Raw genomic sequence first — 20,279 nt, 5'->3', positions numbered from 1 at the left:
CTGTGAGGGCGACAGGGCTGCGAGCCCCTCGGGTGCGTGTCATGGCGGTGAGGGTGACACTGCTAGACCCTGTCACGGCTGCTGGCCCCCTGCCCGCCGGAGCTCGCCCAGCCCCGCGGCCCTTCACCTGGGCTCCAGCACGGTCCGGGCCCCCCGCCCCCGGGGCTCCCCCCGCGTTTATTCCCCCGCTCCCTCGAGGTGAGAACCCGGCGCTTCAGAAGGCGCCTGGGCCGGTCCCGGTGGCTCAGCGGGGCCCCGGTGCGCGCAGGCCCCTCCCGGCCGCCGTAGCCGCCCCCCGCCCCGGAAGTGCTCCCCGTTGCCATAGCGCCGCTGCCGGCAGGACGCAAGATGGCGGCGGCGGTGGCGGGACCGGAGCTGGAGGAGCCGGGCGGCTCTTTCCGCCGATACCTGGCGCGGCTGGGCGCCCTGCGGCCTCAGCCCGGCGCGGAGCGGCCCGACGGCGGCCGCCGCACCGAGCTCCACTTGCTCTTCGACCAGCTCATCTCCGAGAGCTGTGGGCCGGCGCCGGCCGTCGGGCCCAGCCCGCAGGTAAGGCGGGGCCCTGCCGGGGAGCGGGACCGCGGGGGCCACACACGCACGGGGGGTGGGGGTGGGAAGAAGGCGCTCGCGCGTGGGTCTGCACGTCACGGGGGTGTACACGTCGCGCGGGTGAGCGCACACTGACGGGGGGCTCCCCCCTTTCCTCCTCCCCCCCCCCCCCCCCCCGCCTCTATGGCGGCTCATGTGGGGGACAGGCGTGTGCGCCCCCCCGCGGGTGGGGTGCGGATGCTTTCCCAGGGGCGCACCCCCACGGCCTTCCCGTCACTAAAGGGGCCGGCAGCAAAGATGGGGACGGACGGGGTTTTAGCAGGGCCTGCTGCGATAGGAGAAAGGGGAATGGCTTTATACTGAAAGAGGGGAGATTTAGCCCAGAGATAAGGAAGAAATGTTTTACGCTGAGGGTGGTGAGACACTGGCCCAGGTTGCCCAGAGAGGCGGTGGATGCCCCATCCCTGGAAACGTTCCAGGTCAGGTTGGACGGGGCTCTGAGCAACCTGATCTAGTCGGAGATGTCCCTTGCTCACGGCAGGGAGATGGGCTTTAAAGGTCCCTTCCCACCCAAACCGTTCTGTGATTCTATGAGGTGGCTCCCAGCGGAGGATAATCAAGGGACTGGAGCATCTCTCCGCTCTGAGATGCTTTCCTTCTCTGAGGAAAGGCTGAGAGCCCTGAGGCTGTTCAGCTGGAGAAGAGCAGACTGAGAGGGGATCTCATTGATGCTTATCGATAGCTAACGGGCGGTGGCAACAGGATAGGGGCAGACTCTTTTCAGTGGTGGCCAGCAGCAGGACAAGGGGCAACAGGTACAAACTGGAACGTGGGAAATTCTATCTGAATCTGAGGAAAAAGTACTTTGAGGGTGGCAGAGCACTAGAACAGGCTGCCCAGAGAGGGTGTGGAGTCTCCTGCTCTGGAGATACTCAAATCCCACCTGGACGCATTCCTGTCCAGCCTGCTGTGGGTGACTCTGCTCTGGCAGGAGGTTGGACTGGATGATCTCCAGCAGTCCCTTCCAACCCTCACCAGTCTATGATTCTGAGGGTTGTGCAGACTGGCATGGAGGCACCTGCCTGGTGTCCCACGCAGCAGCCCTGCACGTACCACCCTGCGGCTCCCCACGGCTGACCCGCTCCAGACCCTGGATTTTTCAGCACATCTTCCACCCTCCTCCTCACTACCCTGTTCTCTCCTGCCTTCGCCTGCCCTGGTTCCCTTCCTCACCTCTCTGGGTGGTTTGTGAGCTCTGCTGCCCTGTGCCAAAGCCCTGCCGGGGTTGGCACGCGTGTCCCGGCAGCAGGGGAGCATGAGCACGGGTGGAGATGGTGGGTGACACCAGTGAGCGGGCAGCAGGTGGGACTGTGGGCACGGGGACTGGGCGATTTTCACAGTCTGCTATTCAAACAATTAAAAATTTTGTAGTCTTTAAAGTCAGGCTTGCAAAGTTGAGTACTGTAGTATTTCAGTGTTGATGCTGCTTCATTTGGAACACACTGTCCTTCATTATTACACTGTAATCAGTGCCGACTTACCGATTTTTCATCATTTTATTTCCAGAGTAGGCTTTGCATTTTGAAATTAATTCATTTTTGGACAGTGCTCCTTCCCTCCACCCTGCCTCTGTTCCTTGATCTAACTTTGTATTTTTATTTTGCTATTATTATTGGCTTTGCTTTTGCTCCAGTGTTGAAGTGGTATTGTTTGAGCGACACTCCTGCAGTTTGAATCCGTGTCAGCATATCTCTGCATCAGGCTGAAGGTTTGGGGATAATTGAGGGGGAGCTCAGTTTTATTCATTTTGTTACATTATCCACGTGTATTGATGCTAATGGTATCCACACGCAGATCTGGTTTTGCGATCAAAGTCTTAGCTGATAATGTGGTTTTCACCCTAGCTTTGTAGTTTCTAAATAATCAAATGAGGCTTTCTTTTCCAGGATGTTTGTGCTGTGCTTGTCCAAGCCTGTCAGCTGGTTCACCTTGATCAGGAACACCTTGTCAGCAAAGTTTGTCAGCTTATCCACCACTTACTTAACAGATTTCAGGTACAGAAAGTTTGACCCTGTCCCTCCTTTCCCTGTGTTCTGGCTCCCTGGTCCCACACTATGCCAGAGGGACCTTCTGTCTCTTTTATGAGGCTACGGAGCTGATCTTCATGCAGAGTTTCTCAGGTTTTCACTATTGATTATTTATTCTTAGCTGAGGTTCTGATCTGGGGGTCTAGTGTGGTTCCTCTTGTAAAACCAGCTCTCAGTCAAAAGCGATACATCGTCCTGGTTATAGGACGCTTGTGTTGATTTATCCATTTCTTAAATGTCGGCTGATTCTATGATCGTGAATAATTTTAACAGCCAGATCCCCCAAGTCTGTAACCAATAAATCTGGGTATATTGACTCTAGCAGTGCATGACCATTGTTTCTTGACCACAGTCCTTTTCTGTTGGGGCAGGTGATGGTTGATGAACAGAACCTGAATTTTCTTCTCTCCTATTGCATCTCTGCACTTAAGCAGTGCAGCTCATGGACACACGTTGAAATTCTGCAAGCCTTAGCAGCTCTTGTTTACAATAATGGACCTAAATGTCAGAAGGTGAGTTTAAAGGCTAAGAGAAAGTAACCACAAAAATATTTGCACCCTTTTGTTGTTTCTGCTTTTTTCCCAAAAGAAAGAATAAAAAAGTATCATGTTCTCAAATCACCACACCTTTTATCTTTAAGAATAATCCCATTTAGAAGAATAATGATTTTGAATCATCCTGATAAAGGTGGATTACCTCACGCAGCAACAAAAACAAACGAAGCAAAAGATTTGTTGGAATCCACTGCCAAAAACTGAAATTTAAAGCCTTGGGTCATAAGAGATTCAGCAGATACATCGTGCAACAGCTTTTGTGTCTACTTGCTCTGCATGGTTTCTTAATGCTGCATTGATTGTTCCTGTTTGTCGTCATAATTAAAAGTTTAAGATAATTTAAAAGCAAACCGAAATCTTTTACGGTTATGTGAAGTTACGTGCAGTTACGCTCCTGTGAGGAGCAGGGAGTTGGACTCGATGATCCTTATGGGTCCCTTCCAACTCAAGATATTCTGTGATTCTATTTAAGTAGTGACTGATATTTGTGGAAAAACTGAATTTCAGGTGTGAGAGGTGTATATATACTAATAATCAGTGGATAAGAAGATTCTTTCCATGCCAAATACCTCTTTACCTTGAGGCTGCAGCTGTAGGGACCACCTATTACTTGGCTTGAGCCAAAGTCACACTATTAAAGACGGGCACCAGCTCAGTCTGCAGAGTAACCGCCCTGTGGGCCTGTGCATCAAGCAGGAAAACCACGGGAAACCTCAAATTGCACATTATTCAGCAGCTTCCATTGAGGATCCTGAAACTTATCCTGTAACTGGATCAGGTCTTTAGCGTGTGGTGGGCTCAAAGCCCTTTCAAACTGGGGACTATCAGGTCTCAATCCCAAGGTTTGTCCCAAGCTCCTTGTGTGACTGATAGTATGTGATGTGTTGAATTCCCCTGCTGTCACCAGCGCTTGGCAGCTCGCAGAGCAGTTTCTGCTGTGGGGCTGCAGCGCGGGGAGGTGATGCTGGCAGTTTGGGAGCTGCCAGCTCGCGTGGGTTTGTAGCCTACATAGCAGCAGCAGTTTGGTACAGCAGTTGCTACTGACTTAGCTTTATGTTTGGGAAGAAAGCATAAACTGGGACTCAGTCTCAACTGTGCTCGTGCTCAATGCTTTTAAAATACAAAATACAAGAACTTTGGGAATTAATATTTTCATGTCATTGTTTATAAACATAACCTGTCTGTGGAATCTGAAATTGCTGCTGACAAATCTTTTTTTAATGTAGCATAGATATTTTTATCTCCCAAACAGAAGAACCAGGAGGGCTGAGGGAAGAGCGCTGACCCCCAATGACTTTCGGTGAGTTGTTTTTTTGTATCTCCTGGATTTGTAATGGCTTTTGGTGGGTTTTTTTCAGTATCTCCCAGATTTGCTGGGTGAGACTGGGCTCTTGGTGCGGTTCAGTGACTCTGCTCAGCCCGACGTGGAGCTCAGGAGGGCGGCAGTACGCGGCATGGCAAACCTGTGTCTCAGGTACGTAAAAAGCCTTTTCTGACAGTGGAGTGGATGCTTTTAGAAGATGTCTGTCTGAGGGCACAGATGGCTGGTCTGCTCTGTCTGTGCTAGGAACAGTAAATTCAGGACCAGTAAGGTCTATTTGCATGAATTTGAAATCTAAAACTTAAGTGTTCCATGATATTGTATCATTTGTGGGTAAAACAGTCTTCCAGAAATAATGTTACAGAGATTAATTTAGGGAAGAAAAGAAAAAGCGTTGTGCTGTCTGGTCCCTGCAGTGATTTTTTTGAGTTAATTTTGCATAAGAAATGGTCAGCTACAGGTTTTTATAGTGATTATTGGTTACTCTTTTGCAATTAATCCATTTTTCCATTCCACATGTAAATATGTTGATGTCAAAGCAACGTCAAATCTTTGTTATCTGTTATAGGGGAAGAATTTTGACAAACCAGTCTGTGTGGGCAAGCAAGTAATTAATAAAAGCAATAGATTCTTGGACTTGCTGTAAAAGTTTTTTGGTTAATAGTTGTTAAAAAAAAAAAACAAAACAAAAAACACAAAATCTTGGAATTTTGGCACCTATAGATGAAGTCTGGAGAACTAATTAATGTAAATAAATGCAGCATCTGGCAGTTTGGGGCGTGATGACTTTTGTCTGTGGAGACTTGGGATTGTTCAGCTTGGAGAAGGCTCAGCAAGGATCTTACCAATGTGTATAAATACGTGATGGCAGGGAAGGAGGACAACAAAACCAGACTGTTCTCAGTGGTGCCCAGTGAAAGGGCAAGAGGCAGTGGGGACATACTGAAATAATACAGGAAATTCTGATGAAACATAAGGAAGAAAAAAATTTTAAAAATAAGGATTATTGAATGCTGGAACCAGTTGTCCAGAGAGATCATGGAGTCTCCATCCTTGGAGTTATTCAAAACCCGACTGGACACAATCCTTGGCAACCTGCTGTGGTTGACTCTGCTTCAAGCAAGGGGGTTGGACTAGGATGATCTCCAGACGTTCCTTCCAACCTCAACTCTTCTCTGATTCTAGTTTCAGGAAAACCACTTGCAATATTAGTGTTGTCCTGTGAGTATTATCAAACACGCATTAATGGTTTGAAGTAATTAAATGTGTTGGAACCAGGTGCTTAGGAATCCATTACAACAGAATTTGTTTAACGACTCTAAATCCACTGCAACAATGGCCAGCTCTTGCTAAGTGGCACTCGGGGTCACAAGGGTGAAGTGATGCAGTTGCCCTCTCTCTTCATGCAGTGAGTCCAGTGGACGTTAAAATATTTCAACACATGAAGGTTGCCCAGACTTCATGGAAACCAGGGAAATGGCAAAAGTCATTCTAGGCCCTTTTCAACGCCAAATTTTGCCTAAAAAGCATTTATAAGCACGACAGCTTGAGTTTGTGTAACATTATAATGTGGGACGGACTGTAAATCCACCAGTTGTTACCTCCTGCTTTAATTTTAGTGTGCCTGGACAGCCATACTTGGATGAGTCGTACAGAAGTATCTGTTTTCAAACTTTTCTAAGTGTTCTACAGTCTTCAAAATCCTCTGATGTAGATGACATCACTTTTTGCATGGTAAGTGTGAGTCTAATTGTCTAGAATATTCTTAATTAGGAGATTGTGCTGCTGGAATATTGGAATTTGGAATATTGTCAACTGAGATTTTGCTTAAATAGGCTAATATTATTTTTTTTTTAAATAAACATAAGTAACTGTCCCAGTAACTATGTTGAACAAAACCATAATTGCCTAGAAAGTCACTTGAAAGATGTGAATCTTCGGTGTTTTGGGAAGGAGAAGTAATTAATTCTGTGCTTTGCTTTTCAGTTACTGCAAAATGCACTGAAAGGTATCCAGTCACTTCTCAATGGTGGGAAGATGAAACTAATGCAAACTGACCAAATTGGATCTCTTCTTGCAGTATTAAAGGTAAATACTTAAATCCACCTTGAGGAAGAGGCAGACACTGGAAGGTGCATGTTCCAGATGTGTGTTAAGTGGGAAACGGTAGGAGATGAGAGAGGGAGCGGAGAAGCCTGAGCGTGGGGGGAAATGTAGTGTGAGATATAAAGAACAGTTTCTCTCACAGCATCTGAAGTGCGCTTCCCACAAAAGAATGTGAGAGAAACATGGGAGGCTTTGTGTTTTTGGACCTACTTAAAATCCTTCTAGAGATAATTGAATTTCAGATGTTGCATTGCTGTTACGTAGCGTGGGGAGAGGCAAGACCTGGGGGAAGGATCACAAGCCCAACTGAAAATTGATGAACACCTGAGTAAATACACAGTAAATCTCTGTGCATCAAAAAGGGAAGGAATGCTAATGTTTTTGTTACTGTTCTAGAAATGTATGTTTCATGGACTGCCAGGACTGAGCATAGAAATGCCTGCAGCCTTGTACCCAGCTCCGTTACCTCAGTACGATAAAAGGTCACCCATCAAACAGGAACAGTCAGAACCGGCCGCCTTCAAGCAGACAGGGGTAAGGTGAAATTACACTCATTCTATACATTGTGTGTGTACTTGTTGAAGCTGTGTGTTACCTGACATGATACCAGGGGCTCACAGGCTCCTTCTGTTCTGAGCATGGGATACATTTCCCATTCTCTGCTTTAAAGGTATTGATTATAAATCTCTCCACTGAGTAAAATTGCTTTGTAGAATCAGGTGACGAGGACAAACAGCCCTGCAGAGGTTGGTTTTCCCAAGCGAAGCTGTGTGCATCAGTTATTTGTCTCTAGCCAAGAATTCTTGGCCTGCAGACACGGGATTGCTGCCTGCAGAAAAGCCAAAGCTTTTTATTTTATAAGTTACATTTTCTCTCCTAACACTGGCGCAATTGTTTAATTCTTTCTTAGGGAAGTCAAGTTTATCTAGAGACTGATTTTTCTTCCCCCCTCCCTCATCTGTTCTGCTTAATCCTTCTACAGGTTATTTTTTAACCCTGTAAATATTTTGGATTACCAATTATCTCAAAGACATTAGAGAAAATAAAAGTTGTATAGTCATGTTGACTTGTTTCTTTTTAGATGTTAAATACCTACTGTAAATCTAAAAGAACTAGAAAAGTGTTTACTGTTCCTCTTCTTTAGTCACTTTGGTGTGAAATATGATTTTTAACTAAAAGTTTTGTTGGAAATCTTTTGCTTTACTAAGAAGAGGCAGTATTGTTGTATCAGAAGATGCTAAATAGCTGTGCTACCTCTTGGTTAAACTAAATCTCATCTAAAATCTCATTTAGAAACTTGTATAATTTGATGTACTATAAAGAGGGCATGATTTATTGTGTTAAACTCTGCTTTTATTCTGGATTAGCAATTAGTTTTGTTTTCAGATGAGACCTTTTTCCCTTAGTAAAAGATTTACAACTACAATATGTTTGCATGTCTTTCTAGATACTATTTCAAAAGATTAACAAAAATATTATTTTTCGTCTTAAAACAGAACCGAAGAAAAAAGTCCAAAGGGAAACAAAAGAAGGGAGAGTTTGGGGAAGAAGGAAGAGAAGATTTGGGTGATGCAGGAGATGGATCTGTCCTTGGCACAGACATGCTGAAATTACGCCTGGGGGATGTGCAGAACAGTCCCTGTTTGGACCCTCGGCCTCGTGCATTGGACGTTGCACGTGTGTCTGCTGGGAAGGATCACTTTCCTTCACATTGCACTGGTTGGAAACGAATCAGCAGCAGCGAGTCGGAATATTCTGATGCTGAAGGTGGAATACAGAGTAAAACAAGGTGACTGTTGTTCGTGTAAACACAAGGCGTGGTGGCAGAGCCCACTCTTGTTCATAACAATTTAACCTCATGTGTCATGTTAAAGCATGGGTTTTGTTCCTGGAGATCTGGCATAAATTTTACGTGTGTGCAGACTCTTCCTCAGGATCTTAGTGCTTTGTTCTTAATGAAAACTGTTGAGGAAATCGCTTTTCCTTTTGATTTATGTGGTGACATCAATTCCTGCCTTCCAATTTTCTCATATTGGTTTCAAAGTAAATTTGTTCTTTCTCTTCCTGTTCTTGGTCTAAAAAATGTCTTCTCACAGCTAGCCACTAACATCAGTGAAAGAGCTGAAGTCCATTACTTTTCACTGCTGCTATTTCATTGATCTTTTTGTTTGTTTTTAAGATCTTATCAAGCCAATGTTCGTCAAGGGGCTTTAGCCTGTTTCCTCTCCGCTATAAAATCAATGGAAAAGAGAGTTCTTTATGGCTACTGGTCAGCGTTTGTTCCTGATGCACCTGGTATTGGCAGCCCCCAGTCAGTGTCCTTGATGACTATTGCTTTAAAGGACCCCTCTCCAAAGGTGAGGCAGTTCCGAGTAGAGAAAAACATTGTGTTTTTTCCATATTAATCTTAAGAGTTGTTTCCTCTAGCCTTCAGTAAGTACTTTGGCTACTGTATCTGCATTGCTTGGTCCCTACCGCAAGAAATAAAAGAGGGTGTATTAGATAAGCAGCACACAATCAATCCTTTTATTTCCTTAAAGTTATGAGAGAAGATAGTTGGAGTTGAATTTTCTCTTGCTGGAGAAAGAGACTTTCATAAACTTTAACACCTCCTTCGAGCTGATGGAGAATTTAAAGTAGGTAACGGAAACGTTTTCTCATTTCAGACGCGTGCCTGTGCCCTTCAAGTTCTCTCAGCCATCCTGGAAGGTTCTAAGCAGTTTCTTTCTGTTGCTGAAGATGCCAATGATCACAAGAGAGCTTTTACTCCCTTCTCGGTAACTATTGCTTCCAGCATCCGGGAGCTGCACCGCTGCCTACTGCTCGCCCTGGTGGCAGAGTCCTCTTCTCAAACACTGACGCAAATAGTCAAGGTAACTCTACTGTAAATGTTTCAAGTGCTGCCCAGGAGATTATATTGGTCTCTAAATCTTGAAGAAAGATCGCACAGAAGTTACTGTAGCTGTTGAAGACAGAGGTGGTGGTGGGAAATAGACTGTTACTGTCTCACAAGGCTTCATGGACTGAGTCTTCCTGCAGAGTCCTAAGGTTTCTTTTCTCTTCACAATGCTCTTGTTCCTGCATTTCTTTCCCGTAGTCTTTTTGGAGCTGAATGAACCTAAGAAATGATTCTGAAGACTCATGTCGGCTTTAAAACTGGGATCCAAATTGGCAAAAATAAAGCTTTCCAAGGGCTATTGAAATTCCTTGGTCGTTATGCCAGGTCACAGTAGTCAAATACTTGTTCTTGGGAGCCAGGGTTGTAACCGGTTTTCAAACACCAGATAATTGGGATATTTGTTTTCAGGTGCCCTCAGATAATTAGCTGTCTGAATGACCTAAATTGCAAATGTAAAACCAAATCTGCTGGAGGCCAGCTGACATTGTAACACCGCTGCATGTATGTTCCTTTGTGTGTTTCAGTGCCTTGCGAATTTGGTTTCAAATGCACCATACGGCCGCTTAAAACCGGGGCTGCTGACCAGAGTTTGGAACCAGATAAAGCCATACATTTCTCATAAAGGTTTGCATTCTGCTTGGCTGGAGCCTCTTTATGTGTGTTATATCTTAATTCAGCATTGGTTATTACAAAATAGTTGTGGATTCCCCCCACCCCATGCTTTATAAATACATAAACACATATATTGTTGTCAAATTATATATTGTGACCTGTCTTGTCTGAAAACTGCTGAAGAAGGATGTGGATGTGTCAGTGAGGTGCTAACGGACTGGCTTTTGCTTCCCCTGCCCTGTTCTTTCTTGCAGATGTTAACGTTCGAGTTTCTAGTCTCACGTTATTAGGGGCTATAGTATCTGTCCAAGCACCTTTACCAGAGGTGCAGTTACTTTTGCAACAGCCCAGTTCTTCAGGGCTAAATAACAGCGGTAGTGCCACCCCTCACCGTCTGAATTCTGAGCAGTGGAGGAAAGCTCTCCCCTCCGAAGGGGAACCTCCAGATCACCCAGCGGGATGTACAACTTCAGAACCGTGCTGGCTTCTCCGTCTCTGCGTTTCCATCATTGTTCTGCCCAGAGAGGATTCCTGTTCCGATAGCGACGCTAACTTTCCAGCGTTTTCCAGCGTATATGAACCGTGTCCCCTTCGACTGGAATCCTTGCAGGTGGGGATGAACAGCTAAATTGTGAAATGAACAGCTTGGTACAACATCAAATTATCTCACGTCCTCCAAGCCTCAGCTGTGGGTTGCCTTTGCTCCAAGCTCTTTCAGTGAGATTTAGACTAAAGCATTTGCTGCTGGGACTGAAAAAGCAGTGACACTTCCGATTCCGTGCCGGTGGCCACAGCGTAACTGTCCCATTGTAAACCAGCTGCAGCAAGTTCATCTGCCTGTGTTTTTTCTTAGCTTCATTATTTTTAAATATTATTGGGTTGTGTGTGCTGGTATCTGGTGAAGGCTGTGAGTCTTCCCCTTGCAAACTGCTACATACAGAATCAAAATTAAAAGTTTTGCTAGAAAACAGTGGGGCAGAGCCTTGCAGTCAAAGAACAGCCTGCAAGGAGCTGTGGAGTGATGCTGGTATGACTAAAGGAGTAGCCTGTAACCACAGAAAATAGTAAGATTTTTACAATGTGCATCCTGAGGAGTCTCACTGTTTTTCTGGAACAATGAATATTTGTTAAATCCAGCTGCACAGAACACAGCAGTGGTATTACAGGAGAGTGCTGCTCTTGCACGCACTCTTGCTTAGTTTTTTAGCTGCAGGAGACCTCACTTACAGTAAATAATTCATTGTGTTGCTACCTGATAGTGCTTTTGTGGCCCTTTTTTGAACAAGATAATGGAATGGGGAGGTTTTTAATTGGCTCTGATATTCTAGAAGTTGTGCTGCATGGTGTATCTGGTTATATCAGAGTTTAGTGTATGGTCCCAGTGTTGCTTAACCCATTAACACCCTCTCTGTGTGTATTTGGGGTATTTTGGTTTAACACAAGGAAAAAACACTGAATGGAATTTCTTTTGTTTGTGTTTAGGTGTTGGCTCTTCTTGTAAAAGGTTATTTCTCTATGGCTCAGACCTATTTTCTAGAACTTGGAGAAGTGGCTTGCAGATGCATGGAAGAAATGGACCCATCCATTCAGCTTCATGGAGCCAAAGTAAGAGCACGAGGAAACATCAACACTGTTAATTTTATCTATTCGTGTGCTTCGCAGATGAGTAGTGATGAGTATTGAGAGGATCTGTATGTGTGATGTAGCCCACCATAACGAGCTGGTGCCTGCTGTAGCCCTTTGGGAAATGCAGTACCCTGATGCTTTGAGAAATGCACCTTCTGCTTCCAATTGTGAATTCCCAGCAGCGTGTTGTTGCTCTGCTGAGTCACCTTGAGGCACACGAGGACTGTGACACTGGCCCTCCCCTGATTTAGCATCAGCTGGTGCAGGAACTGCAGTCTGTCACCCAAAGGAAAGCTCAGAGAGGTTTCCTCTTGGTGCAGCAATTTGTTACGCTGTTCTAGCTGGAGAATTTATGTAAGAAAGGCTTTTCCTCTAATTTTTTCACTAGCAGGGACGGAATAGAGTCCAAAACAATACTGAGTCTTTTATTTTTGTTCCCTTTGGGAACAAAACCCTTACTTTGGGTAAGCAAGTATAATCCTAGGTAGAGATTGCTGTAGTTCTATGGTACTTGAGTTATCCCTGATAAAGACCTAGTTGCTTTCTGTTTCCCTGCAGCTTCTGGAGGAGCTGGGCACAGGGGTTCTGCAGCAATACAAACCTGAGTCAGCTGTGGCCCCTGATCAGAGAGTACCCGTCAGCGTGGTAAGTGTGTGAGCTCCCTCTGGGATTCCTCTTCACTGAGCTTCCTTTCCTGAACTCTCTGCAAAGTGACTGGCGTGGATACAGGTAAATCAGTTGCAGGAAAGTAGAAAGGGACTCAGTACCTTGTGGCTTTGTAGGTGCTGATATGAACAATTTTTGTGGACTTCCTGCATTGTTTTGGTATCTGTTTTTGTCTGTAGGCAGGTGTGGTTGGGCTTTTTTTTATGCTTTTACATCACATTACCACTGCTTCTCTGCCTTTATCTCATCCCTCCTCTTCCTGTCTAAAGTCAGAAAGCTGGAAGAACAGCACAGATTTTGCATTCATCATTATTGCTGCATAAAACCTAGACGTACACTTTTAGAGTTTGGGTGAATTTACGTTGTCACAAGAGCCAGGCTACGTGTTCTGGCTGCTCACAAGTGCAGAGGGAGCGGCCAGAACCAGAATATCTGTGATTTCAGAAAAATTCATGGTTTGAACCTGTTTGTTGGATAAGTTGGCGGGAGCTGAGGAACATTGATGCTATTCTAGTAGTAACATAGGCCTGTTTAAGTCTTGCTTCTGTGAACAGAAGGCGAGTTTTAAAATTTTTTTGGTGTACACTAAGTTTTGAGCTGGTCACCAGTGACCCTAAGAGACAGGAAACGCTTCCAGTAGCATCGTGTTTCTGTTACTTGATATGAATGTAAATTGTCAGGCAAATAAAAATACCCACCTGTGTGGATTCAAGAATGGGACCGTAATTTTACCTAATGCAATCTAATCTGAGTGTATGTGGCCTTGAGAGGGAAACAAACAGAACTCAGTGAATAAGTACTTGATAGCAGCACTAAAATGTCTTTAAAATGTTTCTGAATGCTAAGTATTTTAAGCTTCCAAACAGTTGTAATCACTTTCACATGTGATTATGTGACCTGCTGTAAGAATGTCTTAAAGATGATCATAGAAAAACACAATCTGTGGTAGAATTTAGGCGTAATTGCGGAGTTTAAATAGGTAAACCTGGTTGCTTCCTCTGTAGGTTGTAACTTTCTGGACTATGATGTTGAATGGCCCTTTACCTGGCATCCTTCAGAACTCCCCACATGCCACTCTTCAGACAAGCGCCTGCGATGCCCTGTCCTCTATCTTGCCGGAAGCTTTCAGGAGCCTGCAGGTACGAGAGCATTCTTTTAAGCGTGGAATTTTTACCTATTGAGATTTTATTCTTGTCTACCAGATCACAGTAGTGTAAAGCCTTTTCAAACTTACAAGGAGAAGGTAGAGGAATCTTCCAGAATTTTTATTTTTATTATTCTGAACAAGTTGTGACTACGGAAGACTGGAAAAGGCAACGTTGGGAGTAATTAGTCTGTCTAAACAATTAAACTGTGAGTCACAGAAGCTGTTTGGCCCTGCTGTGAATACTCAGCCTCGGTGGCGATGTGCGGGAGATGGAGGGCAAGAATTTCACTGTGTGAGGGAGAGGTGAAGGGTTGTTATTTTGCTGGTGAAGTGTTTGAAGAGACAGCTGAGCTAGCAGCCACGGGTTCACCCATTTGCATGCGTGTGTTTTCTTTTGGCTGGCTTTTAAAACCCTAAACTGCGATGATTGCCCTGGCAGAAGCAAACGAACGTGTTGGCCTAACTCTCCTTTTGCAATGTGGAATACGCTTTTAAACATGAAAGCCTTGGCAGTGTCTCACCGCTGCATTGTGCAGCTCCTGTGTCACTGTGCCCTTCTTGATGGGCAGTCGCTCTGCCAGATCTCGTTTGCCTGAGAATTGCTAGTGCAGCAGTATCTCTGGAATTCTCCGTCTGGTTTCTCCAAGTACAGCATGTGCTTCATCGCTCCGTACTTTGATCCCGTGCGCTCTCTTGTCCCCCTGGCCGTGTGGGGCCGAGTCAGTGCCCACTCTGACCTTTTGCTCTGATGAAACAAAGATCTTTGTCATGGGTTGGTAAACTGACAATCTGCCCAGGATGAACTTCATCTGCCTGGCTGTCCTTGTTAATGAAGGGGAAAGAGTGAAGTAAGGCAGGAAAAAAAGTCTGTTTTACCTCTGATGGGCCCTGCGTTCTGCCTTTGGATGATAGATAAGATCACAAAAGAAGCCAAAATATTAACTAACAGCAACAAGATCGTGTTTGCTGGAGCATTCCCGTTTCCTGTGTGGCATCCTGAAATGCCAGTCAGTTTACTTGAAAGAAAAGAGTAAGCTCTGAATGGTAGCTGTTACAGATTCCAAATATTAAGGTCTTTTAGAGGATTTGTCAGTTTTTTGTGGGACAGAGATCTTCTCAGTTTCTCTCTGTTGCCGTGACCACTTGTCGTTGCAGAATGACCAGCAGATCCTGTGTGTCACTCTGCTTCTTGGCCTGAACCACAGCGAGAACCCGTTGGTAAAAGCTGCTGCTGCGCGTGCGCTTGGAGTCTACATCCTCTTCTCTTGCCTTCGGCAGGTCAGAACTGGCCCGTTTTTCTTATTTTGAGCCATTCTGTAATGGATTTGATGTACCATAAGATGCAGGACATGAGTTCTTTTGGAATTAATTGGCCTTTCTTCTTGCTTTTGGTCTGTAGCGTGTATATAGCATTTCTTTACTGTCTCCAGACCTGGAACCTTGGCTTAGCTGAGCTGGAAGACTCTAGTTTTTCCACTGGGGCCTTAAATGGGAGATTGTAATAAAAAATTTATGCAGTAGCTGATGTTGAGATTTGAGTCCAAAATATTTTGAAAGAAAACCCTTTACCATAGGCAAGGGAGTGAAAATGAGATGTAATGTGCTATGGAAGAGAAAATTAGACAGGCAGCTCAATGGGGAGTTTGGGGAAGCAATTACTTTCTTAAAAGTCAGATTTGATGAGTGTAAGATTGGCAGTCCAGGTAATTATGTTAAAATATGAAGTAACTAAAGCACCAATTAAATTAAATAATATGTTGAAACCTTTCGGCAATGCAAGAGAGAGGTGAACTTGGGCAGCGTGCAGGCTTAGGCTGTTAATTAAAGATCAAACAAAGCTGTACAGAGAGCACCACAGGTGTTTAAAAGTTGTCACCTGAAAAAGAAGAGTATATTAATGGAGCTGGTCTCTGCGCAGGTACCAGAATGTGTATGTTTGTTACTAAGGAAATCACCTGAGTTTTTAAAGCTTTCTAACTTTGCAGCAGTTTTTCCTTTTGCAGGATGTGATGTTTGTGGCAGACACAGCAAATGCTATTCTCAATTCCCTCCACGACAAGTCTCCGAGCGTCCGTGCCAAAGCGGCCTGGTCCCTGGGCAATCTCACCGACACCCTCATCATCAACATGTACGTAAGCGCCTCGGCCCGCGGAGTCCCAATCTCTGCCTGTATTCTGTAGCATCAGACAGAGGGTACTGGTCTAGTTAGTATCAAAAAAGCCAAAATTTGGCTTCGATGCTTCTTTTTAACCATCATTCAGCCCCTGTGCCTACCCGTGCGTGACACCATTACAAATATCCCGTATCCATCTGGGGTTGAGTTCTGAACTGCTTGGGTTTAGGTCTTTCTAATCATTAGTTGTGCAATATATTCCGAGTTTACTTTTCAATTCCCTATTTCTTGTATGTTGCTTTGTGTAATCGCATGTTCCCTGGTTACTTTGCTTTCAACATAACACAGAAGTAAGATTAATAAATATTTAACACTTCCTCAAATCCAAGACTGAAGGAAGCCTAACCTACTGTTACAGTTTTAACAGGAGCGATAGTTATCATATATTCCTGCTAAAGGGTCCCCTCCGAGCAATTCATTGCCCTCTGTTTTTTATTACAGACTTAATGCATTGCTAACCGGCTTTCTTGCATTGATAGTTTGGTTTTAAATTAATAAACATAGTGGTCACATGCAGTAAGGGCTGCCTTACATATTAGCCTTCTAAAGAGTGAAGGTTGCTCGTACGCCTCGATAAAGGATCATATCACATCTTTGGGGATGGATCCTGTGAGCTGGGCTTTCAGGGTGTGATCCTTCTGCCAGGGAAACGATGGGACAGAGTTTTCAAGAGGAATTTTCTGATCTCCTGCTCTTGAAAATGTTACGATCTGCCACTGAAGCATCCAAGGACAGAGACAAGGTATGACTGAGGGGACGGAGGGTGGAGTTATCATAGTGTAATTAACTCTTGCATTTTTATTAAAGGAAAAAAAAAAGGAAAAAAGGCAGCAGTTACTTGGGGGCTGTTTGTCTCAGGGGATGGGGAGCTGCAGCTCAGCATCTTCTCTTGAGGGCTGGTGTTTGGAGGTTTCCCATGTTGTTTGACCTGCAGAGCATTTAATTGTGCTTTTCCCCAGTGTGGGGAGGGGCTGTTGGTTGTTTTTCAGGGTGACCACTTGCAGAGAATGGTCTTTCTGGTGGCACTTGGGAAGTTACCATCTGATGAGACACCATTCTGATTCCAGATGGGCTCCTTGTTGGCCTTGAGCTTGACAAAAGCTTTGCCTACAAACTGAAAGCCAGAATTAGGGGGTTTTGTGTGTGTTCTAGGTAAAGAGTAACGCAGTCCGCGCCCTTGGGAACGTGCTTCATTTCCTTCAACCCTACCACGTAGCAAACCCCAGGTTCAGGGAAGCCATCGAGGAATCTCTTCAGGCCCTTATTTCCACTGTTGGGAGCGAATCCACTATGAAAGTGCGCTGGAACGCCTGCTACGCCCTGGGGAACGTCTTCAAGAACCCTGCCTTGCCACTCGGTGAGTGATTCTCCCACTGGCTCTGGATTTGCGCAGCAGGTTGTGGTTTTGATAAGCAGGTCTGTGTTACAAACGTGTTGGGGGAAAAGAGGGGAGAGCAAACCGAGCTGAATCTTCCTGTCGTGCCTGCCATAGGCTCAGGCATCGCTCTGCTGTGTTCGGTTGGATCTGTCGTGTTAGAAGAGAGCGTGAGGATGGGATTATAGCTGTGAATAGGGGCAAAATGTCATTTTTCCTCTTAGAAAACTTCTTAAGATTAACTTTTTAAACTAATTTTTCATTTAAAAAAACTGATTCTCTCATTTGGACCAGAATAAATACAGTAAATTTAAGCTCATTAAATATTTAGGAGATACATTTATAATTTTATATACTTTGATGGATTAAAAAGTGGGGTGGTTTGTTTGTTTGTTTGTTTTTTGTTGGGTTTTTTGTGGTGGTTTTTTAGTTTTGTTTTGTTTTGGTTTTTTGGTTTTTTTTGTAGGAGAGGCTCCTTGGACCACACAAGCGTATAGTGCCCTTTCCTCAGTAGTGAAGTCCTGCAAGAATTTTAAAGTTCGAATCAAATCGGCGATGGCTCTCTCCATCCCGAGCAAGAGGGAATGCTACGGCTCCACCGAGCAGTTCGGCCAGATCTGGAGCGCCTTGGTGGTGGCCTTGCAGAAGAGTGAAGACACTGAGGACTTTCTGGAGTTCAAGTACAGCGCCAGCCTCCGGACGCAGATCTGCCAGGCTCTGCTTCATCTCTTAAGGTTGGCAAAGGGCACGGACCTGCCGGTCGTTTGGCAAACTGTAACGGAAAAGGGAGACACGATCAAATCCTACCTCTTGCAATATCTGAAGTCTGGAGTTGAGGAGAACGAAGCGGGAACCCACACGGAATTGTGTGACAGGGAGAGAGCGTTAAAAGGAGCTCTGGAACATCTCAGTGGGGTAGAGAAAGAGCTGGAGGGCAAAGCTCGGGTAAGAGTGTCTGGTTTTCTGGGAGATGTCTTGACAAACCACACAAATGCCACCAAATTAACAGAGGCTTAGAAAAAACCCCACCAATTTCCTTGACCAAGAACTGGCACTTCTGGCTGGGCCCAGAGCAGAAGCACCCCGCTGACGTTTACACAGTCACCCAGAGGAAAAGTTTCCTGTTGCTGTTATTAAAAAATTTATTTCAAAGTTCTTAAAATCCTTCATAATGCCTGGTGAAAAGGTCTGTAGAACTTAATTTTTATTATCGGTTTTGTCTGTACGTTTAACTGTTCCAGTGCTACACTTGGGAAACAAATGCCTTTTCCTTCTTTGTATGTTTTACAAAACCAGCCTCTTCTCTGGGTTTATCTACAAGCGTTTTGTTACTGTTGCTGCTGTATTCAAAATGGTGTTTGTAAAGGAGGTATCTGGAAGAATTTTGTTTTTCTGAGCCCTGCAAATGTTATCACTCTTGTGTTCCTGCAATAAACCCGAATCTGCCAATATTTGAATAATACCTTAGAGCAAACACACTTTGCCTTTACCTGTCTCCGATCCTGGTGTTTTACACCTGGCCGGTGCCTCCCTCCTGCCTTCACTCGTCCTGCCTTTCAACAGCCCCAAATTCCTCGTTTCCAGGTGGCCGGAGCTGTGCTGCGTAAGCCAGAAAATTCAGAGTAGCTCTTCTGAGGCTGGAATTTTGATTCTTGGAGCAGCACTGCCCCTGGAGCTCCCTCGCTGACCTGTGGGAGGTGCGGGGATGTTCCAAACCGCCTGTGGGTTTGTTTCTGAAGTTCTGTCCCCTTCCTCCCTGACGATGTCACTCTGTTTGCTGTGTGTCCCTGCGCTGATAACCGCTGGGGGACCAGGCTCTCCGCTGTTGCTGGGGTCAAATCCCTGCCTTCAGGAATGAGCCGGTCTCGGGGAGGAGAGGACACTTGGAGGGCCCTAACCTCTGGGTGGATGTTTGAACAGAGCTCAGGGCAAGCCCTGCCTGTCGTAAAAGCTTTTTGGGATAAATTTTTGTATCTGCTTTGTTTTTCCACCCTCACCGCTGGTTTCAGTGGGCCTCAAGCTGTGCGAGTGTCCGAAACCCCTTCGGAGGAACAGAGTCTTTCTCCCTGGATGTTAGGGGCCAGTTCCCTGCCAGGAGTGACTTCTCCCGCTGTGGCAACTTCAGCAGGAGCTGTGAAAGGCTGAGCTGCTGGGGACAGAGGCTGAGGAAGAGAAGGGCAGAGCTGAGCATCGCTGATGGTCCCCAGCACCTCCCCTGTTGGGACACGGGCCCCATCCTGGCTCAGGAGCATCCCTGCCTGTGCTTCACGTTATGAATTCACACCGAAGCTGACGCTTGCTTGTCTCACGCTTGTACCCGTCTTTGAGTTTCCACCCTCTGAAATGAGCCTGTGGTTCACAGCTGGGTTCTGCCTCTGGAAGGAATCTGTGCATCACCGTTGCAAACACCACTGTGCCTGGATTTCTCGCCTGGGTTTGCTGCCCTCTCCAGAGCTGCCCCCACGCTGTGCCAGCTGGCAGACTGGCCGGTGGGGCAGCTGTGGGACTGGGTATCCAACGCATGGATACAGGGTCTATCGGTGCTGTGTCTGCTCCCCCAGCTGATGTCAGGGTGTTCTGAACGGAGAACTCCCTGATTTTATGTGCCCTGAGAAGCAGGTGGGAGCTGCTGGGATTCTCGATAGCACGCGGCCAACCTCTTGGGTTTTAATAAAAGCTTCTGTGAGGTCTCGCCTGGCTCCAGAAACACCTGAGGGCCGTGGAGGAATCGTGGATTTGTGCTCTGAGCAGCACTGAGGGAGTGATACAGAGCAAACTGATGCTGGATGCTACAGCAGAAGGGGTCCAGCATCTTCTGACCTGCTGAGCTACATTTGGCCACCATTTTTCCCTCAAAACTGGACAAAAATAATGTCCCATGTCTGAACACCAGACAGAGTTTTCAATTCATCTCTGAATGAGCTGAATCCGTTACGGGCTGGGTTCGTTGGCTGGTTGTGGGCGCCGGCGGCTCCTCTCTCTTCTGGAGCTGTTTTCCCCAGGGATGCTCCAAGTGTCCCAGATACTGTCTTGACCCATCACCATGTCACAGCAATAAGCACCGAAACACTGGGTTGGGCAGAGAGTCTGGATTTTGTGGTCTCTCCCCAGACACTCATTACAAACCTCCTGCCCACGCAGGGGAGACCGTGTGATGGGTCTCA

At 45.7% G+C, this 20,279-nt stretch overlaps 1 protein-coding gene across 1 annotated transcript; it reads left to right on the top strand.

The window, feature by feature from the left end:
- The first annotated feature begins 335 nt into the window (after nucleotides 1–335).
- On the top strand, nucleotides 336–18,570 carry HEATR6 (HEAT repeat containing 6). Its single transcript, XM_074160621.1, has 20 exons — nucleotides 336–549; nucleotides 2,496–2,603; nucleotides 3,008–3,148; nucleotides 4,549–4,664; nucleotides 6,131–6,245; nucleotides 6,498–6,599; nucleotides 7,014–7,151; nucleotides 8,114–8,406; nucleotides 8,797–8,974; nucleotides 9,284–9,490; nucleotides 10,041–10,140; nucleotides 10,383–10,738; nucleotides 11,611–11,733; nucleotides 12,313–12,399; nucleotides 13,425–13,559; nucleotides 14,723–14,845; nucleotides 15,571–15,695; nucleotides 16,386–16,482; nucleotides 16,893–17,097; nucleotides 17,582–18,570. Exons 1-20 carry the CDS (start codon nucleotides 349–351, stop codon nucleotides 18,130–18,132), a joined length of 3,501 nt encoding a protein of 1,166 aa, XP_074016722.1. The 5' UTR covers nucleotides 336–348; the 3' UTR covers nucleotides 18,133–18,570.
- Nucleotides 18,571–20,279: the final 1,709 nt, after the last annotated feature.

The sequence above is a fragment of the Numenius arquata genome, chromosome 18, assembly GCF_964106895.1.
Source record: "Numenius arquata chromosome 18, bNumArq3.hap1.1, whole genome shotgun sequence".
Lineage (NCBI taxonomy): Eukaryota > Metazoa > Chordata > Aves > Charadriiformes > Scolopacidae > Numenius > Numenius arquata.
The sequence above is the reverse complement of the archived record's forward strand: the minus strand, read 5'-3'. Positions and strand labels throughout refer to the sequence as shown.

Bases quoted from the DNA above. Each gene is read 5' to 3' on its own strand.
- HEATR6 (XM_074160621.1), top strand. From the start codon at position 349: ATGGCGGCGGCGGTGGCGGGACCGGAGCTGGAGGAGCCGGGCGGCTCT. The intron at 3,149-4,548 runs GTGAGTTTAAAG...GGTTTTTTTCAG, and splicing joins ATGGACCTAAATGTCAGAAG to TATCTCCCAGATTTGCTGGG. The intron at 7,152-8,113 runs GTAAGGTGAAAT...GTCTTAAAACAG, and splicing joins CCGCCTTCAAGCAGACAGGG to AACCGAAGAAAAAAGTCCAA.